At 47.1% G+C, this 25,870-nt stretch overlaps 1 protein-coding gene across 2 annotated transcripts in view; it reads left to right on the top strand.

The window, feature by feature from the left end:
• Positions 1–25,870, top strand: part of BAHCC1 (BAH domain and coiled-coil containing 1) — a gene marked incomplete at its 3' end in the record, with an annotated part of 146,704 nt that overhangs the window by 52,635 nt on the left and 68,199 nt on the right. For both annotated transcript variants that reach the window (XM_073606865.1, XM_073606864.1), the window contains 1 exon segment: positions 17,153–17,335. In XM_073606865.1, the coding sequence (XP_073462966.1) occupies positions 17,153–17,335 (183 nt within the window).

The raw sequence follows: 25,870 nt of genomic DNA, 5'->3' as shown, positions 1-25,870 counted from the left end.
CTCTGCAATGGTTTTGCACAGAGTAGCCCCGACCCTCCTCTTCTCGGGTCCCCCACAGCCACTCCTGGCCCCTCCCCCCTGCCGCCATATAAAGCAGCTTGCTCTTGGGGGTGGGGCGCTTCCAAGCCGCGGCTCTGTGTCCATTCACAAACGGAGCCGTGGCTTGGCCCCACCCCCCTCCATCTCCTGATTGGCTCACTGGCTGTGATTGATAGCAGCAGGAACCAATGGCCTGCGCTGCTGCCAAAAGCTAATCGGGAGCGCGCGTCTCCGCGGAGAGACGAGGTTCTCCTGTAACATCGCTGGATCGAGAGGGGGCTCGGGTAAGTATGATGGGGGGGGGGGGGGGGGGTCTGCTGCACACGGAAGGTGTTTTACCTTCATGCATAGAATGCACTTTCAGCCTTTACAACTACTTTAATGAGTGAAGGGCCCACGGCCAGCGGTCGGTTGGAGGGTGGGGGGGGTCCTTTTAAGGCTTCTTGCATGGGGGGGCCCTGAAGGTTCTAGTCATGCCTGTGCCGTGTGCTTTCTCTATCGTGGCGCGGCGCGCTACAACGCAGGTTAATTTCTTAAGGGCTTGTGGGTGTTAATGCCACCCCTCTGAAAAGCGATCTGTGGTGGATTTCACAGGCTGCAGGGGGAGGGGGTGATATGTTGCCCCTTCACTGTCTGTTGTAAACCCGCAGCACTGTGCTGTTGATGTGGTGCAGCCACAATCAATGGAAGTGGTACTGCCTGCTGAGTGCATACAGTGGTATAACCATCACCACAGCATGTCTACTGGCCACCGTGATGGTAACGGTGGGCTGTCAAGGGGGAGATGGGGGGGGGGGGGGGGGGGGGTGTTAAAAGCATTGCTGTTTTACCACCCCCCCGGTCTGACTCCTCTCATAGAGATCGTGGTGCAGTGATCCTGGGCGCGCTCTGCAGGCGGTCATAGGAGGGCCAATATAGACAGAAGCCAATTGGCTTCCCAGCATGTCTATGGAGTGTGGGAGGAGACTCGCAGAAGCGACATGCAAACCCCATGCAGAAAATGACCGGGACCTGAATCGAAGACCCCGGTGCTGCAAGGTGCTATACACAAATTTTGCCTTCCCTGATTCCCTCTTCATCAACCTTCCACATAGTCACCGGGTCTCTGTGCTTCTCTATGCAATGCAGACTGATCATGGCTGGTGGAGGGGCCAGCAGAGGGGGGGCTGTATCACAGCACCCGGCCTCACTACTCCTCCTCCTAAGAGCCCTCAGCTCTGATGAAAGCAGTGGGAGGAGTTATGCAAATATCAAAGTGCCCTGATGGGTGGGTGTTAGTCTGGAGAAGTGGGCGTTCCTAGGAGGGGGCTGTATTTGCATACAGACCACCCAAGGTAATGCAAGCTGAACCAAATTCCAATAAAGGAAAGGTGCAAATACACGCTGTGGAGGAGTTATGCAAATATCAAAGTGCTTTTGATGTGCGGAGGAGTGGGCGTTTTTTAGGAAGGCTGGATTTGCATAGGTAACGCCCACCTGCAATGCTGAGCCTCCATGTTTGAATGAGCCCTCAGTCCTGATGCATGCAGTGGGAGGAGTTATGCAAATATCAAAATGCTTTGATGGGTGGGTGCCAGTCTGGAGGAGTGGGCGTTCCCAGATTGGATTCGTTTTGAATAGGTAACGCCCACCTTCGATCCTGAGCCTCAATGATTGACATCATTGAAATCCAATAAATGAAAGGGGCGGGGCAGGGACAGTCAGACTGGGGAGGAAAGAGCTAGATGATGCTGGACGTCCTCCAGACAGGAAACGAGGCGCGGCTCCATCTAGTTTGCTGCGGCTTCTAATGCACATTGTGAGAAGCTCACAGTGTGCAGTGAAATCGGAGGAAGCCGGTACAATTGGAGACCGGAGGTTGGCTGTAAATATGAAGCAGCAATGACTTCCATCTGTCTGGGTGGGGGAGGGTGTCAGTGCGTGTCGGTATGTACTGTCGCCCGGCTCGCGGTCTGGGCTGGTTGTGCGGTCGGGCGCTGTGCCCAGCCAGATAAGAATCATACAATAACAGAGGCTGTGACACCCAATGGGGGGGGGGGCGGTGTCATTGGACAGACTGTAAGAGGCACGCGGATGGATTTCGTAGCGATCGCGGGAAGACGGCGGATCAGATTGCAGTAGACGGTGACCCGATCCAAAATGATGAAAGAACGATTGAGAACTTAAAGCGATACTACTGCAGCCACACACTCTTCAATTCATTCTGATCAGAAAAGATCGATTGGAAATAATCAATTGCTGACGTCCCGTTCAATCTGACATAAGATTTCTGCACACACAGGAAGGACCTTTTTGGTTTAAGATTTAATCATCACTTACCGGCCACATTCGCACTTCCTGTAGCCGGAACGCGCGTCCCACGTTTTTTTTTTTTTGTGCGTCACACCAATGAAACGCCTTCGCCTTGCTAGGCAAAGAGCGGCAATTGGGGTGACTTTACGAATGAATGGCGCCCAGACCCCGCACCAAGCGTTGTCGCTTTTTTTGTTTTTGCGTGAATTGGGAATCGCGCAATTCGCCCGCAATTCCAAGTCTCTCAGGTATGAATGGAGCCGCCATCATAAGCGATCGATTGCATATCGCTTTCCACCATAATCTGGTCGATTTTTGTTATTAAAGTAAAAAAAAAAAAAAAAAAAAAAAAATTGTCGTGCTGCTGGCTGATACAAAATAACTGATTGATTTTCTCTCCTGGCCGAACGACTCCATAAATTGATTGGGGGGGGGGAAGTTGTGGCTATTTAGTTAGTGGATTTGATTGTTTTGATTTAAATGAAAAAGAAACTGAACTGTGTGTGGGCGTCATAAAACCGTCAATCAATCTGGTCGCAATCGATCGCATTCTGTTCAATCTAACGGATTTTTTTTTCTTAATACCAATTATTGCTCTTAAAGGGCCGTACACATGGCAATTTGATTGAAATTTATTTATTTTTTGTTAAAATTACGACCCAGTTGAAGCCATGGAATATGGGGGGGGGGGGGGGAATTAAAATTGATCAAACTAAAAAATCAGATCGCTTTCCCAGACCTTGCCGTACTATAGATAATAACAAAAAATATATATAATTTTTATTTATATATTTTTCTTTTTTTTTTTTATTTTATTTTATATTTTTTTTATTTATATTTTTATTTATATTTTATTTATATTCATATTCACGCCAGAATCACACAGCAATACACTCTGCTGTTCCTGTGTGATTTCCGTGTGTTCCACTGCAGTGCGTGGTGTTTTTTTTTTTTTTTTTTTTTTTTAGCTCACTCATTCGTACTGCAGTGTCATGTGATCTGGTGTGGTGCGTTTTGTGATCTGCATTTGGGGTGCGGTTAGCAATGTATTGGCCCCTGCGTTGCACCTGTGTGTCTGGACAGATTTGGGGGGGGGAGGCGCTCGCTCACTGACTGAGTACTACCGGCACAGCGACCAAGATCAAGAGCCGGCAGTACAGGCTCCTGATCATATGACCAGCGTGACAGCCAATCACTGTGTGTATAAATCCCCCCCCCCCCCTTTAAAGGAAGTGGTAGGGTTGCTCAGGAAGGGGTTAATCACCTGTATTGAAACTTGCGATTGAAATCTGATTTTTCTGGCGTGGGGGAGGGGACACCACTTCTGATGTGCGTTGTAGTACAATGTGCGGCGACGCAGGTCTGCGATGCGTTGCACGGTATCGCATCGAATACAGCAAAAGGTGCATTGGGGTGCCGCCACCTTCAGAAGGTTGACGTAGGGTTTTATTTTTTATATACACCAGTGTAGCTCGGCTCACACTTAGTGGAGCGCCGGAGGCGTGGACGCGCTCCGTGCATCACATGTAGGGCAGACCATTCATTTTATTGACTATTAGAAGACATCCGTTTTGGGGGGGGGATCCCTTTAATTATCTGGTAGTCGGCGGCCTTCTCTCCTCTCCTCTCCTTCGCTTTACCCGCCACACATCTGGCTCGCCAAATCACGAGTAAAAGTGTGCGCACATATTGATACCAGCTGGGGGGTTTGGCCAGACGCAGCTCTTGGTCCCGCGCCAGCCTCGCTTTGGGGGTACACGTGGCGGGAGCGCTCTGCACCGCGTCGCTAGACGTGTTCTGTGTCGGTTTTGGTGAATTGCCTAGGTGTTGCGCGGCGTCTGACAGTTGCATTTCTAAAGTGGAACTCCGGAAACCGGCTCTGTGTGACGTCGGCCAACGGCAACGATCGGCTCACCGTTTAGCTGAATCTGAGTCGCACGAAGTGCAGAAATTGGAGCGTTCCCCAGAGCTTCACCCGTACTTCTCCTTTAAGAAAAATCTCACAGATAGTACTTTGGTTCTGGACTCCGCGCCTCCCGCCCCCCAAATCGGTTCCCTGAGGTTACAACGGATAGTTCTGTGATGCGACTCTCAGCCCCCCACTCGCATCGGAGCAACGTGTCATGCGATTTGACAGGTCAAGTCGCAGCCTATTGACCGACAATGGCACTATTCAAATTGGTGCCACGCCGATTTGCAAAGTAGTTCCTGCACTGCTTTTTGCGATTTTCGGGTGCGACTCAAATGGGCATGAACCTGCACCCTCAAGTCGCACTGACGCGTCTTTGAAATTGTGCGGTTTCCAGTGAAGTCGCACGATTTCACAGCCGCAGTCAATATCAACGAAGGGCTTAACCCTTAACCTGCCTGCCCTGGATCGGCCCCTGCTGCAGCCTCTCGCCTTGTGAATTGCTATACAAAGTTACAATGTACAGTCTGATCGCTGGGGGGGGAGGGGAGACTGAGGAAATGCTTCCTCCTCCTTCTACAAAGTTACAATGTACAGTCTAATCTCTGGGGGAGGGGAGACTGAGGAAATGCTTCCTCCTGCCTGCAGCAGACTGGTGAAGTCATCTCGGCCTAGGCACAGTCACTGACTGGAGCTTGGGAATTGATTTTTAACAATAAAAGGCGGAGCTTTTGTGACACGTCAGGAATTTATTGTTTCTGAGAGATCCACTTTTAAAGAGGGACTCTACTCCAGAATGAAAATGTTGCTGATGGACTCCAGCTATGTACTATGTGTGATGAGTGCATCTAATTTTCCCGTCGCTTTCTCCTTCACCCCATGAATGCCGCCATGTTCCTGCGGTGTGCACTCTTCTATGGAGTGGATGGAGGTGCGGGTCTCTGTGTTTCCGGGTTCTAGGCTCTGCCCTGCTTCGATCTCAGCCAACGCTTTCTTTTTCTTTCTCTCTGCACATAGATTCCCTCCATTTGGTGTTTTTATATAGTACATTCTCATGAATACTTTTTTTTTTTTGGGTGTGTTGTTTTGTCTTTGAACACGTGACCAAAGGCTTGTGCACAGGGTGTGCCAGGTGTGCCTGGGCACACCCTAATCGGTGCACATTCCCTCTATTGCCCTGGCTCATTCCCCGCCCCCCCCCCCCCCCCCCCCCCCTGCAGCGCTGGCAGCTTCCCTCCTCTTCTCTGCCACCGGTTGCTGCTGCTGGGCGCACACAGGGGGATGTGTTCGAATGAGTGGGGGAAACCTTCCCTCTCTGAATGAACACAGTGAGCGATCGGTACCGTATGTTTTGAGCTTTGGAGTGCACACCTTAATGCAATAGGCTGCGCTCACCTATACATGTGACCATCTTTGGGGTTGAGATAAAAAACAAAAAAACTGCCAAAACCGCCATGTTGGCCGCCGGTGGAGACGCGCCCCAAGAAGGCCTCTAATCTGATGGTTGCCGCATCTATAAAATTGCAATCGGAGGCCATTAGAGTGGGCTTTGCCTTTTTTTTTAGCACAGCTGCAAAATGGATATTTTTTTCGCAATACTTTTCCTGGAACAATGCTGCTCCTGGCTCCCTCCGGTGCTGCTGTCCTCCGCCAAAAGCTTAGGCGTGGGGGGGGGGGGGGTTTTCATGTGATCGCTAAAAAAACAGAGGAAGCCATTGCTATCAGAACTTCTCTATCCTACTTCAGTGTTGGTCGGAGGTCATGTGACCGCATGTCCAGGTTCTTGTTAGGTGGCCAACACTGGAGGGGAGCACCCTGCAGCAGTTTCTCCAGGAAAGGCTCTAATTTTTTTTTTTTTTTTTTTTTCATCTAAAAAATCAGCGTAGGAATACGTCGGCGTTCGATTTCGCGTCCGCTTTGAAGTCCGGCACTGGAGGGGTTAAAGGAAGGAGGACCGGTCTACCCCGCTCCAAAACCCTACCGCGGACACTCATATCTGAAGCATGTTGGCAGCGTGGGAGGCCCCCCCCCCCCCAACATCGCCCCTCCCGTCGCCAGCAGCCCGGACCTGTTTTCTATCAGCGGTAAATGTGTTTTTTCCCCTCTCTGGTGTTCCTACGTTTCTGAAAACACGCGCTGACCAGAAGAGGAGTGGTGGGGAGCCGAGGGGAAAAAAAAAACTATAATTTTGCAATTGTAGGCTGCGAAATTAAATAACTCTTCCGCTGCCAAAAGCGGACGACCAAGACGTTCAATATGAGGCGCGCCGAGGCCGCCTCCGGCACCGATGGGGTTATTGCGTCCGTAATTCCAGGACTTTACTCCCGAGAGATCTCCGCCATATGATCTCACAATAAAAGTTTTTTTTCTCATTTTTACAACCCTTGTAACGGTTTCCTTCGCTCTGTTCTCCAGCGAACGGCCGCTGGGCTGGCAGGTCCTCTTCCTCCCCACCGGCTTCTCATCATGAAGCTATTTAGCGGTCCCTCGTGGTCCATGTGACCATCTGAGAGAAGAGAGGCAGATCTCCGGGAGAGTGGCCGCTAAGCTGATGGATCATGTTCTTCTGGGGTAAGTGCCTTACGCTCTGGGTTGGGGGGGGGGGGTCTCCTGACGGTAGCTTATTTCGATCGCAAGCGCCTCGGTACAGCCAGGTGCCAACTGTACCCCAGACACCCAAGGTGTCCAAATTCAGCTTTTCGGGAGGTTCGTAGCTGAAAATGTCTTGTTTTGATCTTCTAAAGACGTTTTTTCATAAGGAAGCCAAATATGTAACCTTGAATAAGAGTATTGGAGAATATTTGGAGGATGAAAGTCAATCACATCTTTTTCAGAAGCAATTTAGGTCTTGTTTTTTGTTTTTTTGGGGTTTTTTTTTAACAATCGAGAACACTTAAATTGCTTCTTCTGGATGAACACTGGGAGGTTGAAAGTCAAATATTTTCTGATTGTAACCATAAAAAAAATCTGAAAAGATGTGATTGACTTGACCTCAACAGCGTTCATCCAGAGCAAAAACAGTCAACCAAATATTTATTATTTATTACAAAATAAATAAATATTTGGTTGACTGTTCTTCCTCTGGATGAACTCCTTGAGGATGAACTGGATGGACAGTAGGCGGTTTTGTTTTTGTAACTTTGTAACCTTCAATAACTATGACAGAATAATTGGTTGACTTTCAACCTCCAGTGTTCATCCAGAGGTAGAAAGTCAATGGACATAAAGTGGATTTGTTTTTTAACTTTGTAGCATTAAAGGGGTTGTATAGGTTCTTTGTTTTGTTTTAAAAAAAAAAAAAAAACAAACATGTTATACTTACCTCCACTGGCCCCGATCCTCGTCTTCTGGGATCCCTCGGCAGCTGTCTCGGCTCCTCCCCGCAGGAGCTAACCCCTCCTCTGGGAAGCGCTCTCCCAAGGGGGTTAGCTTGCGGGCGCACTTCCATGTGATACAGTCGGCGGCCACAACAGTATCACTCGGCCCACCGCGTCATTGATTTGATTGACGGCAGCGGGAGCCAATGGCTGCTCTGCTATCAATCATCCAATGAAGAGGCCACAGGAGCTGGGGGAAAGCAATGCGGGATTGCGTCCACGGACATTCGGGGCTCAGGTAAGTAAAACGGGGCCTCAGGGGGGGGGGGTGCCGGAGAGTGCAAGGTGTTTTTTTTTCACCTTAATGCATAGGATGCATTAAGGTGAATAAAAACACAAAGCTTTACAACCCCTTTAAGTGCCGGTTCACACCGTGCTGCAAATCGCATGCGATGTCCGTGCGATGCGATTTCAGCCATACAGAGGCTCGGTTCACACTTGTGCGATGCGGGAACCCTGCAAATCCACTGCGGGTTCCTGCATCGCACCCCACTCGCATGACAGTTCACACTGCCAAAAGCAAACTGCTGGAAGTGTCAGTACATTGTTAATGGCACCCCCGAAATGGGGGTGTCATTAACAATGTACTGACACTTCCAGCAGTTTGCATAATAGCAGTGTGAACTGCCGTGCGAGTCGGGTGCGGTAACCCGCAGTGGATTCGCAGGGTTTCCGTATCGAACAAGTGTGAACCGACCCTAAATAACTATTTACAAAATATTTGAGTTTCCTCCACTGTTTATCCAGAGCCAGCAATTTGATGGACATCGGCCAGATTTGTTTGTAACTTTCTAACAATGTAATATTAAATAACTGTTAAATATTTGGTTTGCTTTCAACCTCCACTGTTTTTCCAGAGGTAGCAAAGCTAACCAAATAGCTAATAGTTATTTACTGTTACATTGTTACTGTTAAATTGTTACGCGGTTCCAAACAAAACTGGCCGTTGTCCATCCTGTTCAGCCTCCGTTGTCCATCCTGTTCAGCCTCCGTTGTCCATCCTGTTCAGCCTCCGTTGTCCATCCTGTTCAGCCTCCGTTGTCCATCCTGTTCAGCCTCCGTTGTCCATCCTGTTCAGCCTCCGTTGTCCATCCTGTTCAGCCTCCGTTGTCCATCCTGTTCAGCCTCCGTTGTCCATCCTGTTCAGCCTCCGTTGTCCATCCTGTTCAGCCTCCGTTGTCCATCCTGTTCAGCCTCCGTTGTCCATCCTGTTCAGCCTCCGTTGTCCATCCTGTTCAGCCTCCGTTGTCCATCCTGTTCAGCCTCCGTTGTCCATCCTGTTCAGCCTCCGTTGTCCATCCTGTTCAGCCTCCGTTGTCCATCCTGTTCAGCCTCCGTTGTCCATCCTGTTCAGCCTCCGTTGTCCATCCTGTTCAGCCTCCGTTGTCCATCCTGTTCAGCCTCCGTTGTCCATCCTGTTCAGCCTCCGTTGTCCATCCTGTTCAGCCTCCGTTGTCCATCCTGTTCAGCCTCCGTTGTCCATCCTGTTCAGCCTCCGTTGTCCATCCTGTTCAGCCTCCGTTGTTCACGCAGAGGTGGCAATTCGATGGATCAGGAGGTTTTCTTTGTAACTTTGTAATCAATAAAGAACTATTCTAAATGTTTTGACTGTTCTTCCTCTGGATGAACACTGGAGAGGGAATGGGATGGACAGCAGTTGGTTTTGTTTGTAACAACAAACTAAAATTTTTGGCTTCCTCCAATGTTCATCCAGAGGTGGCAATTCAATGGAAATCAGGTGGATCTGCGTGTAACTTGGTAACCAAAAATAATAATTAGGAAATATTTGGTTGTCTGTTCTTCCTCTGGATGAATTGAATGGACAGTTATGTTTGTAACAAAAAAAAACAAAAAAAAGCTATTAGAAAATATTTGACGTTTAACTACCAATGTTCATCCAGAGGTGGCATTTCGATGGACATCAGACGGTTTTGTTGGTAACTTTGTAACCAATAAGTAACTTTCTAAATGATTGGGCTGACTGTTCTACCTCTGGATGAACACTGGAGAGGGAATTGGATGGATGTCGGCAGGTTTTGTTTATAACAATAAATAACATATTAATTGGTGCTTCTTCCACCTGGATTTACACTGGAGGGGGAACTGGATGGACATTGGTCAGTTTTGTTTCAAACTTTATAACATTAACGATGACGTTGATTGGTGTTGCTACCTCTGGACCAAAATTGAAGCGGAGAGGTCAAAACGAAATATAAATCTGTATTCTATGTAACAATGTAACATTAGAGTAGATGTAAACTCTGACTGATGGACTGTTTTTACTAAAGCAAAGTCCTTCCAAACCAATCCCCCCCCCCCCCACCCTGTTTTGTTGCATTTCTGCACTGCTGATCTCCTGCAGCCTCTTTGTAGCCCCTTCCAGTCTCCATGCACTCCAGTGATTGTTTCATGGCATTTCTGGAGGTGGGGTCTCCTGATGGTGAAAACGGTGGGCCTGTTTAATGTGGCCTGTAGCATTAGGCCAGTGAGTTTTGAAATGCATGCCTGTGTGACAAGCTGACAACACAGGGGCACAATTGGAAGACGGGGACCAAGCATTGTCACCCCATAATGGGAATTTCCCAAACCAGGTTCTTCCTGGCGGGATCACCAGGGATCAGTGGCAGCACCTCAATCCCCCCCCCCCCCCCTTCTCTAGGTGACAGATGTCCCTGCAGCGTGCATTGGCTCCTGTGTCCTCTCCTCCTCGCTTGCGCCGCGTGGCTCCTCCCCTCCTTCTAGGCATCCAATAGGATCGCCTGTCCTTTCAGCCAACTGGGTGATGGGTCTCATACCCGCTTCCTGATTGGCCAGGAGGAGGACCAGCGTTAGTATAGCAAATATTAATTTGCTACTCTAACACAACTTGTTGGGCTGTGAGCGCATTCTCTGCCCACCCTATTTTGAAGCCTATTGGAGCCTCTGGCTCTAATCAGCGCTAAACCAACATTTTTAAGGCTGTATTCACACTGGCATTAGAAGCGGGAGTTTAAAGTTAGTTTTTAGAAAATTTGCATAACTCCTCCCACTGCTTGCATCAGGACTGATGACTCTGGAGTACTGAGGCCGGGTGCTGTGAAGTTTTTTTTCAGGAAGCTGTGTACGGCCCCCCTGCTGGCCCCTCCCACCAGACATGGTCTGCATGCATTGCATAGAGAAGCAGAGACCCGGTGATGACATTGGGTCTAAAATAAGGTGTGTAATGAAACGCGTCTTATTTAGAAATCTCATTATCATGTTACTGTTAAAGAGGGATTGGGGGGGGGGGGGGGGGAACCGGAGAAGACCAAATAAAAGCAGATTAAACTTCAGCTTTAGGTTGATCCAGAAAAAGTACAAAATATACGGAAATCTGTCTTCTGTTGTACGTAGTGGCAGCTGATGGTATTTTTTTTTTTTGGGGGGGGGGGTGGCAAACAGTGCACAGCTACTCCAGCCAACCCCCCACATACCCCCCCACCCCCGGTTGGGTCACCAGCACCTCCCCTCCCCCCGGTCAGTTGGTCACCTGGTCGCAACACTTACCTGAGCTTCCCCTGCGGCTCCTCTCCTCGCATCTCCTCCCTCCCTCCCTCCTCCCGGCGGCCAGCGTAGCTTCTCCTTTCGGCCAATCGGAAAGCAGTTCTCATACCCGCTTCCTGATTGGCCGGGAGGAGAATTAGTGTGACAATAGCGAATATTCATAAGCTAGTGTCACACAAGTGGGTGGGCTTCGGGCACAGCGCTCTGCTCCCCGAGCCCATCTTATTTTGAAGCCTATTAGAGCCTCCTGAGCCGCCTCCTCCTTAAAAACTGCCCTTAGACATGATCCCTATATGTTCAATGAGCAATGCAATCTTTGTATGGACTGTCCCTTTAAGTAGTGGTTTAAGTCCAATACACATGAGCAGTATGGAGTGCGTGTCACCCGGTGCGGCACCATGGGTGTGGCCTGGGACGTGGGTCACTCTCTCAGCTGCCTTCACTTCTCCATCCAGCGGGGAGGAAACGTGGATGACATGATGTTTTACCGAGGAAACAGCTGCCTTTTCCCCCCTCTTAAAGGGGAAGTGACGGATTATTTTTACAAAGTGCACTTTTCTGGCTGTTTGTTGTAACTTTTGACATGAAGGTGATCACGGGCGCCATCAGACTGGGCGCTCTGCCTCATTCACCCGATTTACCATACGGGCCTTCAGGATGACCAAAAAAAAAAAAAGGAGGGGGTGCTTTAAGATTTTTTACAAGCGTGTTTTTATTATCATTAAAATACTATTAATAATAAAATTTAAATAAAATGTAACAAAATATTTTCTTACTATTTTTGGTTACTATTATCAATGATCATGATAATAGTAATAATAAATATAATAGTAGTAGTAATAATAGTAATAATAATTATAATAATAATAGTAGTAGTAATAATATAATAATAGTAGTAGTACTAATAGTAGTAGTTATAGTAATAATAGTAGTAGTAGTAGTAGTAATAATAATAGTAATAATAGTAGTAATAATAGTATTCATAGTTTTGATTATGTTCAACAAGAACATTACCATTGATAAGAATAGTAACAGATATTTAATTCCTATTTTGGTTACTATTATCAATAATGATAATATTAATCTCATTATTGATAATAATGGTAACCAAAATAGGAATAAAATATTTGCTATTATTATTATTGTTGAAAATAATAAGCAGTAGTTTGTAGTAAGTGTTATGCGCCGATATAACCTGCACCTGCTGATGCGCATAGGGTCACTACAATGCTTTGATTCGCTTCTCACTTTATTTCAATTTATTACATTTTATTGAAATGTCACAAAATTTAATTTTGTGCAATAGAAATTATTCCATTTTTTTTTTTAAGGGACAGTGTAAAAAAAAAAAAAATATATATATATATATATATATATATATATATATATATATATATATATATATATATATATATATATATATATATATATATATATATATATATATATTATTTATATTTATATATATTTTTTTTTTTTTTTTTTTTTTTTTTTTAAGCGTCCCCGTGTGCTTGCGTGCAGTAGTGAATGCACCTTGCATGTGAGATATCACTTTGAATGTTAGAGCGAGCGCAATAATTCTAGCGCTAGACCTTCTCTGTAACTCTAAACTGGTAACCTGCAGAAATTTTTAAAGCGTCGCCTGTGGAGATTTTTTTTAAGTACTGTCGTTTGTGCTCACTCATGGTATAGAAACTACTTTTAAAGTGTGACATGTTTGGTATCTATTTACTCAGTGTAACCTCTTTTATATCTTACGGAAAACTTCCGGGAATTTTAATTGTGTGGGGTTTTTTTTGTTTTTTTTGTGTACAGAAAAAAATTTGCATTTGAAATCCTCCTTGCAAAAACCGTGTGACAAAAAATTTCAGCAACCGCCATTTTATTCTCTAGGGTCTCTGTTAAAAAAAAAAATATATGACGTTTGGAGGTTTCTAAGTAATTTTGGAGCAAAAATACAGATTTTTACATGTAAGCTACAAATGTCAGAAGAAGGCCTGGTTCTTAAATCTTAAGTGGTTAAGGGAAAAATACAAGTGGTGATATTTTAGTAATTACCCCCCAATCATGAATGTTCTTCCAGTCTGGCCTCTGGAATTGGCAGTAGCTGAACGCTCTGTACTTGTTAACACTCCGGCGGATCTGAGAACAATTACATGGAAAGAGTATTAGCGGCATCTGTATTCAATCCACCCGGCCGCCATTGATCACCTATGTACACGGCGTGACTGTAAACTTCCCAACGCAACCTGCTCATTCCCTAATATCAGAGCCTGGTTTAAATCTGGGGCCTGAGCGACTATATTAACAACCAGAAATTCTTACCTGAAAATGCTGCTTGCCTGGCTGTCTTTGGCTTGATTACTCTATACTGGGTCGCTTCCTGTTACAGGGTGACAAAGTCCTGTCCCTGTCTCCCAATTGTACTCCTGCCTTGTCAAAAGGTGGAACTCCTTTTCTGCCAGCTTGATAGCCAGGCAGCTAGCATTTTGGAAAGGAGGTCGGCAATGGCTCCACCTAGTGGCCATTCTTTAAATCTCCGTCTGAAACCACTTCAGCCCCGGAAAGGTTTACCCTCCTTCATGACCAGGCCATTTAAAGCACTGCGTTACTTTAACTGGCAATTGCGCGGTCGTGCAACTCTGTACCCAAATAAAATTTGATGTGTCCCCCCCCCCCAAAAAAAAATTCTTTTGGTGATATATGATCACCTCTGCAGTTTTTATATATTTATGTATGTGTATGTATATGTGTGTATATATATAATATATATATATATATATATATATATATATATATATATATATATATATATATATATATATATATATATATATATATATATATATATATATATATATATATATATATATATATATGTAATGATAGACAGAGATATCCATGTAATAAACTTAAAGTGGACCTGTCAGTAACTCTACAATCTGCTGGAATTCCTATGAAGATGGAACAACTCATCATAAAAATGTCAGGATACAATATACATGCCACACAAACAAAATTCTATACGTACACACTTACCAAAAGTATTGGGACGCCTGCCTTTACACGCACAGGATAAACTTTAATGACATCTCAGTCTTAGTCAGTAGGGTTCAGTATTGAGTTGGCCCACCCTTTGCAACAGCTTCAACTCTTCTGGGAAGGCCGTCCACAAGGTTTAGGAGTGTGCCTATGGGAATGTTTGACCATTCTTCCAGAAGTGCATTTGTGAGGTCAGGCACTGATGTTGGACGAGAAGGCCTGGCTCGCTCTCTGCTCTAAATCATCTTAAAGGTGTTCTATTGGGTTGAGGTCAGGACTCTGTGCAGGCCAGTCAAGTTCCTCCACCCCAAATTTACTCATCCATGTCTTTTATGAATCTTGCTTTGTGCACTGGTCCAAATTATTTGGTGGAGGGGGGATTAAGGTGTGGGGGTTGTTTTTCAGGGGTTGGGCTTGTCCTCTTAGTTCCAGTGAAGGGAACTATTAAGGCGTCAGCATACCAAGACATTTTTGACAATTTCATGCTCCCAACTTTGTGGGAACAGTTTGGGGATGGCCCCTTCCTGTTCCAACATGACTGCTCACCAGTGCACAAAGCAAGGTCCATGAAGACATGGATGAGCGAGTTTGGGGTGGAGGAACTTGACTGGCCTGCACAGAGCCCTGACCTTAACCCGATAGAACACCTTTTGGATGATTTAGAGCGGAGACTGTGAGCCAGGCCTTCCCGTCCAACTATCAGTGCCTGACCTCACAAATGTGCTTCTGGAAGAATGGTCAAACATTCCCATAGACACACTCCTAAACCTTGTGGACGGCCTTCCCAGAAGAGTTGAAGCTGTTGCAAAGGGTGGGCCAACTCAATACTGAACCCTACTGACTAAGACTGAGATGTCATTAAAGTTTATCCTGTGCGTGTAAAGGCAGGCGTCCCAATACTTTTGGTAAGTGTGTACGTATAGAATTTTGTTTGTGTGGCATGTATATTGTATCCTGACATTTTTATGATGAGTTGTTCCATCTTCATAGGAATTCCAGCAGATTGTAGAGTTACTGACAGGTCCACTTTAAGTTTATTACATGGATATCTCTGTCTATCATTCAGAAGACTATAGATTCACTTTAAGCAAGGCCTGACCTCGGCGGTGCTGTTGGCGGAGACGCGGTGAAATCTGCGTTTTTTGCTGGGGATGCGGACACCTGGCTGGAAGGCTGCACATCTGGAACGCTCCATCCCTTCCCCGTCACCATGACAGGAGCAGCTGCAGGGAAGGGGGAGGCTTCTTGGTCCATGTGAGGTTTTCATGGCACCCTGAAGGCTGGGAGGGGAGCGCATTGATCAGCCAGCGAATCCTGTACACACCCTCAGCAAGGCTCAAGGCTCAGCGCTCTGCGTTCCATTCCCCCCCCCCCTCTCCTGATTTCCACCTTCCGAGTTACGCTTGCTGGATATTTTCATCTGTCATTTCTTTAAAGTGGAACTCTGCGATTTTTCTTTAAAAAAAAATACCCTTCCATTGGGTTCAAACCCCCCCGTCCTCCACACTGCAAGGGTTACTGCTTGTTCAGTCTAGAGGTGGAGGAATGAGCTGTAATATTTCATTTATTATTCCCACCTGCCCCAGACAACGCTGTGGGTAGTGGGCGGGCCTTCGCGGTCGTCGCGCGCGCAGTACAGAACGATCGGTCTTGCGCTGTTACATGATGATGTCAGAGTGTGACTGCTACTGGCTGGGTGGAGGAGGAGGGTAAAACTGATAGCCAATCGGGTGTTCTGCGTGCGCAAGGGACGTGCTGATAGGAGGACAGAGCAGAGTGAATGGAAGGATAACTTTTATCAGTCTTCCGCTGCTCATTCACTGTTCAGGCAGCAGGTGGAGAGAACATGGCGCCATAATCTTTAACTGTAAATGGTGCCGTTTTTTTTATCTGGTCCGCATCTGGATGTGCTCTGTGACAGAGCTGTGCAAAGCTCAGGGCTGGACAGGCGGAAATACAAATTCCTTAGGTAGGTAAACAGGGATATATAATCTAATAAATATATATAGAATGAATGTGTGTGTGTGTGTGTGTGTATGTATGTATATGTATATGTATATGTATATATATATATATATATATATATATATATATATATATATATATATATATATATATATATATATATATATATATATATATATATATATATATATATATATATATATTATCGATCTCTCTCTCGTATATAGATATATAGTGGGGACGGAAGGTATTCAGACCCCCTACATTTTTTTTTTTATTATATATATTTATTTAAATTCATTTTTTTTTTTTTTTTGCAGTTTATCTTAATTTTAATTCTCATTGTGGTGTTTGTTTTTGTTTATATTATCACTGTTTTATTAAGGTGATTCAATTGTTCAATAATATTTAAAATATTAAATTTTTTATATTTTAAAGCCATCAATATAGCATTGTGTATCAATTTCTATTTTTTTTTTTTTTTTTTTTGTATTTCCTGCTGTGGAGTATATTTTCTGTTTCTTCTCATTGCGACAATTATTTTACTTTATCGCTCTATGGATTGTAATGCGAAAGCTGGCTCTTTCCTTTTTAAGGTCTCCACTTGTTTACCCCTATTATTATTATTATTATTATTATTATTATTATTATTGGTACTTGTATAGCGCCATCAATTTACTCAGTACTTTACACATACATTGTACATTCACATTCAGTCCCTGCCCCCAAGGAGCTTACAATCTAAGACCCCCAACTCACATTTTATACATGCACATACTGGGGCCATTTTAGACCGAAGCCAAGTTACCTCCCAGCATGTCTGAGTGTGGGAGGAAACCGGAATACCCGGAGGTTCTTCCCAGAACAGTCCAGTCTCAGGGCTGCTGTAAAACAATTGGGTTAGGGCCGTCCTGATGCTTCGCTGTTTAGACCACATGAGATATTTTAGGCTGAATCTGGAATATTGATGAACTGATCACTGAGCTTTTTATTTCTCTCTTTGCAGCCAGCACCGGTTTGATGGCGAACTCCTCCCAGTCTTTTATGGGCAGTTTCCTGAGCAGCAGCCTGGGCTCTGCTGCAACCTCCGGCCACCCTGTCGCCGCCTCCTCCTCCCCATCGGAAACCACCTACAGGGGGCCCCATGGGGCCAGCGCCTCCCAGATCTGGTTCTCACACTCCCATGAAGGTCAGTAATGAAGGCTTTGGCCTGTCCTGTGGAAAATGTTACTTCTGATGGACTTCAAGGAGTTTACTGTTTTTATGATGACTTGTGTGCCTAGAACTTTCCTCTGGCCTCCATTTTTGTTGTTTGTACCAAGCTAATCCTGGGAAGGAGGCGGATTCATGTGTTATGTTCATCTGTGATGTCATATGTCATAGTTATGTTATGTCCAGTGGGTGGGTCCTGCTGGGTAGTTTTGTTGCCCCGCCCCCATCTAGTCCTACTGGAATGGAACTGGTTTTGTTCAATGGTTGGTTCATGTATGATATCGTGTCCTTTTAATTGGCATGTAAGGTCACTTCATATTTACTTAAAAAAAATTTTAGTGTGCTGATCTTCATATTAGAGTGTGCTTTGGTAAAATGGACCTCATATGTTGCCTTCAAAATTCTGGGACTTGCCACTAACCACCAATGTAAGGGACATTCTTCCCACTGACCACCAATGTAAGGGACATTCTTCCCACTGACCACCAATGTAAGGAACTTTCTTCCCACTGATCACCAATGTAAGGAACTTTTCTTCCCACTGATCACCAATGTAAGGAACTTTCTTCCCACCGATCACCAATGTGAGGAACTTTTCTTCCCACTGATCACCAATGCGAGGAACATTCTTCCCACTGATCACCAATGCGAGGAACATTCTTTCCATTGATCCCCCGATAGATTAGTTTAGCTTGAGGTTCCTCAAAGACTTGCAAGTTATTTTAGGGGTTCCTCAGGGGGGTTGAGAAAGGCTGGTAGGAAATAGAACAGAACCACACCCAATCAGAATACAGTTATAATCTTCGAGTCTTATCTTTTATCGCGTTCAGTGGCGGGGTCACATTGGGGGTAAGCACGGTTTAGATATCTGTATGGAAATTTTGACTTAGAATAATGGCCAGGCCTTGATAAGCGCCCCTCCTTCTCTCATTCCCCCCCCCTGCCCTGCTGGTGATATGTATCCGCTATCTCCCAATCCTGACGTAGCCGCACTGCGCGTTTCGTCAGCGTCGTCCTCTCTAACCTTTTCTGTGTGGAATCTGCACAATAAAACTTGTCTAAACTTTGGGCCTGCAGTCAGCCCCCCTCCTCTCCTCTCCAGGAAGAAAACATGCTTGGCGTTTGTGTGTGTGTGTGTGGGGGGGGGGGCACCTGCAGGCCGCCGTCTCCATCCAATCATCTGCAGGCAGATAACCTCTGACCCCACGCAGAACAATACTTATTATCCTTTCATCTTTCTCAAGAAGATAATTAAAGGGAAGCTGAAGTTCAGATGGCAATCTCAGGTTGTGTGACTGAGTCTACTCATCATGCACAGTGAAGCTCACAGCAGCCTTCAAGGGCCGGGAGGGAAAATCAAATTATTAGTATTAAGCAGGGTTTATATAGCGTCAACAAATCTTTGTTTCAGATTTATCTGTAAACTGTAAGAAATATGTTATATTACAATGAAAATGATCACAGCTGAATACTGAAACAATGTATCATCACAGAATGCTGACACATGTGAGGGGGGGGGGGGGGGGGGGATGGGCGAGGATCTTTTAGTAGCCTTGTAATCTGTGTAATTGCATTCCTTACATGTAATAATATACAGAAACATTGTTCAGAAAAGTTACATTTCTAATAATTTTTAACCACCTGTGAGCTCCAGTCCAATGACCTTGCCTCAGCTCCAGTCTGCTGCAGGTTGTAAGAATCAGAACCTCGGTCTCCTCCGCCTTAAAGAGGAACTCGCCCTAAAATTTTATTTGCCAGTTGTTCAGCTTTGTGTAAAAACAAAAAACAATCCTATACCAGTCTATGGAGTTGAGCGTTGATATCCTTCCAGCCCAAAATTCTTCTGTCGACCCTCTGCTCCCACGCCATCATCTTGGATCGACATCTCGTGCTTGTATTGGTACGTTGCGGGTTTCTGCCAGGTCTATGGGACCCAATACAGCAGGGGGTGGGCAACCTGGGGCTCTCCAGCTGCTGTGGAACTACATTTCCCATGAGGCATTGCAAGGCTGGCAGTTCTAATTACTCCCAGAGGCGTGATCGCCTACCCCTGCATTATAGTTTATCTGTGTACTAGGGTTGCACCGATACTGTGTTTTTTGTTGTGTGTTTTTTGTTGTGTGTTTTTTGTTGTGTGTTTTTTGTTGTGTGTTTTTTTTTTTTTTTTTTTTTTTTTTACTGGCGAGTACGAGTATCGATACCTTTTCAGTGCAATTTGAGCCCATACAAAGGGAATGTGCTCAAATCGCACTGCAAATGCATGCGATTATAACAGGAATCCAAATTGCATGCAGTTTCCTGCACCGCTCCTATGTTAACCCAGACTGAAATCACTGGGACAAGGCTGGGTTCACACAGGAGCAATGGGGAAACTAAATGTGATTCGGACAGGAAAGTCACACTGCATTCCTGTTCAAATTGCATGCGATTCTTTGCAGTGTGCTTTGAGCCTTTTCATTTTGTATGGCTCAAATCGCACCACAAAGGTATCCATTTCAGGTATCGGAGAATTTGCAGGAGTACTCCTGCAAATGCTCAGTATCGGTGAAAACCTGTTGTGTACTTCAAATCCTGTGACTTCCCATGCGCACGTGTGCAGATGCAGAGCGTGTGCGTTTGGTGAAAGTTACATTCACTGCTTTAGAATCGGACCCCCTCAAAGCGAATAAAAGAAATTCCCTGGCCCCCTTTTACAGGACGGGCGATCCTGGGGACACGCACATATGTGTGAAGTGACAATGGCCACACCACACCCATATCAATTCTTGCCATAAGCCGGAGCATATGAACGCTCAGCCGGTTCTAAACCCCCCCCCCCCCCCCCCCCTTGGGGCCCCGCAGGTGAAAGCTGTTCTGTCCTCGCACAATGGCAGGATTCACCCAACAGCAAAACGGACGATCGACACCCTGATGATGATTGTGGTGATGAAACAAACCTCTCTGCTCATCCGGTGCCGCCGGTTCTTCTTCATTCATTTAGAACATCAGTTACTGGAGCCGAGATTAGTCTCCTCAGCAGTTGAAGGTCCCTAGGGCAAAAACGGGGCCCACTGCGCAGGATAAACTGGTCCAACTGTTTAATCTGTTTATTTTTGCCTTCCCTGGTTAACTGCAGGTGCCATTAAAGGGCACTTCCTGTTATAGGGTGACAAAACTCTGTCCTTGCACTCCTGTGTTGTCGCCAGGGCTATAAGTGGCCATTTCAGCACTCCTTACACAGACATGGTCTACTAGTCTTATCATTAGGAGACCCGGCCCTGGCAAATGTCACCCGGTCCCATGCCCCCCTTGGAAATGTCACCCGGTCCCATGCCCCCCTTGGAAATGTCACCCGGTCCCATGCCCCCCTTGGAAATGTCACCCGGTCCCATGCCCCCCTTGGAAATGTCACCCGGTCCCATGCCCCCCTTGGAAATGTCACCCGGTCCCATGCCCCCCTTGGAAATGTCACCCGGTCCCATGCCCCCCTTGGAAATGTCACCCGGTCCCATGCCCCCCTTGGAAATGTCACCCGGTCCCATGCCCCCCTTGGAAATGTCACCCGGTCCCATGCCCCCCTTGGAAATGTCACCCGGTCCCATGCCCCCCTTGGAAAGAATGTCACCCCGGTCCCATGCACTCCTTGGAAAGAATTTCACCCGGCCCCATGCCCCCCTTGGAAAGAATGTCACCCCGGCCCATGTTCCCCTGGTAAAAAGTACAGGCAGACCGTTCTGACACACATTGCTCAGGCACAGTCGCCATCAGGAAGCCGGTCCGGTGAAATGTTGAGCCGATGCTGTTGGCCCATTGGTGCAAATAGTTAGAATCTCAGCACCGCATTAAAAACCTGCCAGGGACTCAGACACTGGTCTGCTCCATTTAAAAGTAATAGAAAAAAAAAAGTTTTGGCTTGACGCACAATTTGATATTCTACATTTCCGAGAAGCTCATTTGAATGCCATATCCCGCATTAAAAAAAAAAAAAAAAAAGTCTGAATACTTTCCTCGCCCCTACAATCACCGCACACTGCTGACTAATAATAGCGATATTAAATTCCTCGCACAGGATTCCTGTATTCCCCAAAATAATAAAGATTCCACTTTGTACGTTTCCTCGTTTTTTTGTTTTTTTTTTCCCTTTTGTAACCATCGCGCCCCCCAGCCGGCTCGGGATTTGCTAGGCCCAGAAGCACGGCGTTGTGGAATCTCTGCGATTTATGTCTCGCTCTCGGCTGTTCGGCGTTTTGTTTTGTATTGTGCAACAGCTACTCGTGTTTGACCTGAGCGCATTGTGTCTAAATCTTGTATCCGTCTCCTCGCTTTCTTTGTACGCTCCTTCCACGGACAGTCCCCCCCCCCCCCCCCTCGCATGCACAGCGTAGGATTGGGGGGGGGGGTAGCCTTGGCGTGAATCGAGCCAGTTGGCATCTTTTCAGACTAGCAGCCGGGCATGGTGCCAAGGCTTTCAGCCAATATCACCTCCGATCTCACTTTCTTTAACTCTGCGTGTTTCTGTCTCTCGGTGATTGAACTAATTTGGGAAGATTCGGGGAATGGCGGAGAAATAAGAGGGCCCGGACCTTAACCATTTATTTGCCTTTTTTTTAATTTAATCTGATGTGACGCTTTTTGATCTCTTCTATCTGATCCTTGGTTTACGCTTGCGTTGTGGTTGACTTTTTGTGTCTTTTATTACGTTTGTTGGCCGTCTAGAATGTAGAGAGTTTAGCGCTTGTAATTTCTAATACTTGTTGGCAATGTCCTCCAATGCCCTGCTCAGACCTCCTTCCCGGGCAGCTCGGCTTACCACCTGTTTTTTAGGTTGGCCCGTCTGTTCCGTTTACACTTGCCGACCCTAATTGCCTACTAATGAGCACCGGCCAACTGTTTTATTAAGGGTCCAAGTAGCGGTACCCTGAGTGCTGTTTGATTTCCTTTAGCCTGCCTTAAGTTTGGACTGAACCTTTACATGTTCTTCACTGGAGGCCAATGGTTGTGCAAAGCTGGTCTTGCCAAGGCTGGTCCACGGTGTCCTCCAGGCTGGTCCACGGTTATCCAAAGCTGGTCTTTATCACTTAAAGAAGCCCACCAGTTCATGGTATCCTCAAGGCCAGTCCATGATACTGAGGGTTGGTAGCTTCAGAGCTTCTTAGAAGCTCAGGAAAAAAATGGTAATTTTAAGGACATTTTTATAAATGTGGGGTGCAAAGACCTCAGTTGCATTGTAGAGGGTCACTCCAGGACTGTAATGGTCATATCTATGTGTGTTTTTGGCTTTCATTAGTCTTAGCTTGTAGAGTACAATGGTTATTCGAATTCAGTCTTTGTCACGTGAAGAAAGCCATTGCATGATGGTAGCTACAGAGCGCTGGGTAAAACGGGCAACTGGAAGCGTGTTTATTACAAACCTGAGGTGCAAAGACCTCTGTTGCATGGTAAAGGGTCACATCTACAATGTAATGGTTGTGTATGTGTGCGTTTTGGCTCTTTTACCTGCCTCAAGAGCATTTGGTTTCCAAGTCGGGACTGCACCATTATGCAGCCTTCACTGGAGATGAGTGATTATTCGAAACCTGTCGTCTTCACTTAGAGAAAGCCAATCCATGATTCTGGTAGCTTTAAACCTTCTCGGACATGTAGGGGAAACAGGTTATCAGAACTTTTTTTATTTTTTTATACAAATCCCCTCTATGGAGGGAACGGTTGTCACCCAGACTAGACTTAACTGCTTTTGAAATGAGAAGCATGCTGCATTTATGGCAGGTTCAACTTGCATTTTTCTGTTGCTGAAAAATTTATCGGCCTAAAAAATAAAAACAAATGCATCCAGTACTTCTAGGGGACCGGTACACTTCAATATATAAAAAATGTTTTTCTTGTGTCTAAAAAGCTTTATAGATAGTGAGTTTTCACAGTGCCAATCCACCAGTTTCGGGTTGAAGTGGATACTTATAGGCCTTCGTCTCTACCCCCCCCCCCTTAGTTACCATCTGCTTGCCCCCCCCACCTGGTTCCCATCTTCTCACCCACCCCTTGGTTCCCATCTTCTCACCCACCCTTTGGTTCCCATCTTCTCACCACCCCTTGGTTCCCATCTTCTCACCCACCCCTTGGTTCCATCTTCTCACCCACCCCTTGGTTCCCATCTTCTCACCCACCCTTGGTTCCCATCTTCTCACCCACCCCTTGGTTCCCATCTTTTCACCCACCCCTTGGTTCCCATCTTTGGACCCCCCCTTGGTTCCCATCTTTGACCCCCCCTTGGTTTCCCATCTTTGGACCCCCCCTTGGTTTCCCATCTTTGGACCCCCCTTGGTTTCCCATCTTCTGGCCCCCCCTTGGTTTCCCATCTTCTAGCGCCCCCCCCCCTTGGTTTCCCATCTTCTCGCGCCCCCCCCCTTGGTTCCCATCTTCTCACCCACCCCTTGGTTCCCATCTTTTCACCCACCCCTTGGTTCCCATCTTTTCACCCACCCCTTGGTTCCCATCTTTTCACCCACCCCTTGGTTTCCCATCTTTGGACCCCCCCTTGGTTTCCCATCTTCTGGCCCCCCCCGGTTTCCCATCTTCTAGCGCCCCCCCCCCCTGGTTTCCCATCTTCTCGCGCCCCCCCCTTGGTTTCCCATCTTCTCGCGCCCCCCCCTTGGTTTGCCATCTTCTCGCTCCCCCCCCTTGGGTTGCCATCTTCTCGCTCCCCCCCCTTGGGTTGCCATCTTCTCGCTCCCCCCTTTGGTTGCCATCTTCTCGCTCCCCCCCCCCTTTGGTTGCCATCTTCTCGCTCCCCCCCCTTTGGTTGCCATCTTCTCGCTCCCCCCCCTTTGGTTGCCATCTTCTCGCTCTCCCCCCCCTTTGGTTGCCATCTTCTCGCTCCCCCCCCTTTGGTTGCCATCTTCTCGCTCCCCCCCCCCCTTTGGTTGCCATCTTCTCGCTCCCCCCCCCCCTTTGGTTGCCATCTTCTCGCTCCCCCCCCCCCCCTTTGGTTGCCATCTTCTCGCTCCCCCCCCCTTTGGTTGCCATCTTCTCGCTCCCCCCCCTTTGGTTGCCATCTTCTCGCTCCCCCCCCCTTTGGTTGCCATCTTCTCGCTCCCCCCCCTTTGGTTGCCATCTTCTCGCTCCCCCCCCCCCTTTGGTTGCCATCTTCTCGCTCCCCCCCTTTGGTTGCCATCTTCTCGCTCCCCCCCCTTTGGTTGCCATCTTCTCGCTCCCCCCCCCTTTGGTTGCCATCTTCTCGCTCCCCCCCCCCTTTGGTTGCCATCTTCTCGCTCCCCCTCCTTTGGTTGCCATCTTCTCGCTCCCCCCCCTTTGGTTGCCATCTTCTCGCTCCCCCCCCCTTTGGTTGCCATCTTCTCGCTCCCCCCCCCCTTTGGTTGCCATCTTCTCGCTCCCCCCCCTTTGGTTGCCATCTTCTCGCTCCCCCCCCCTTTGGTTGCCATCTTCTCGCTCCCCCCCCCCTTTGGTTGCCATCTTCTCGCTCCCCCCCCCCTTTGGTTGCCATCTTCTCGCTCCCCCCCCCTTTGGTTGCCATCTTCTCGCTCCCCCCCCCTTGGTTGCCATCTTCTCGCTCCCCCCCCTTTGGTTGCCATCTTCTCGCGCCCCCCCCCCTTTGGTTGCCATCTTCTCGCTGCCCCCCCCCCTTTTGGTTGCCATCTTCTCGCTCCCCCCCCCCTTTGGTTGCCATCTTCTCGCTCCCCCCCCCCCCTAGTTGCCATCTTCTCGCTCCCCCCCCCCCTTGGTTTCCCATCTTCTCGCTCCCCCCCTTGGTTCCCATCTTCTCGCTCCCCAACTTTTGGTTGCCATCTTCTCGCGCCCTCCCCCCCCCCCCCCCCTGGTTCCCGTCTCTGTCCCCTCTGCCCTCATTGGGAAATCTTCAAGCATATGTTCCCCCCCCCCCGCAGCAGTTCTGTGTGGACTGTCCCTTTTAGGGAAGGAGCGGCGCTCTGTTTTGTCCCCACCTGCGTTCCATTACAAGGCATAACATTGGGATTTTTTTGGAAGGATGAGCAATCCAGTTTTTTTTTTTTTTTTTTGGGTGTCTGTGTTCATATCCTGCAGCTCCATTCCTCCCACCTCTTTCACACACCCTTCACAGGCTCGTAGAGTTACAGATCAGCCCTCACATCTGCTGCGAATCCATTCCCAGCGAGTGCTTCCTGCCGCCCGGCCTTCCACGCCACCACCTAAAAGTCTTGTAAGCTCAGTGCCAGCTGCCTGATTAAAGGGCAGCGCTTCCCCAGCCTCTCGCACAATTGGATATGAACGTGCCGCTGGAGACGTGTGGCTGCCCGCTTCCTCTTTTGTCACCGGCGCTGTTACACAATGACCATTTGCATCTCCGCCAGGCGTTAAAGGGACAGTCCATGCCACCAAAAAGTTTCATGCCACCAAAAAGTTTGTTAAAATCCAACTGCAGTCACATTATAAATATATTCTCAAAAAATATATTGTAGTTTCTCTGTGTATTTTTTTTTTTTTTTTATACCTTTTTATATTGGGTTTTGTATCTCCATTAGGGAAATTTTTCCCTCGTTTC

This window comes from Aquarana catesbeiana, linkage group LG12 (genome assembly GCF_042186555.1).
Source record: "Aquarana catesbeiana isolate 2022-GZ linkage group LG12, ASM4218655v1, whole genome shotgun sequence".
NCBI lineage: Eukaryota > Metazoa > Chordata > Amphibia > Anura > Ranidae > Aquarana > Aquarana catesbeiana.
The sequence above is the reverse complement of the archived record's forward strand: the minus strand, read 5'-3'. Positions and strand labels throughout refer to the sequence as shown.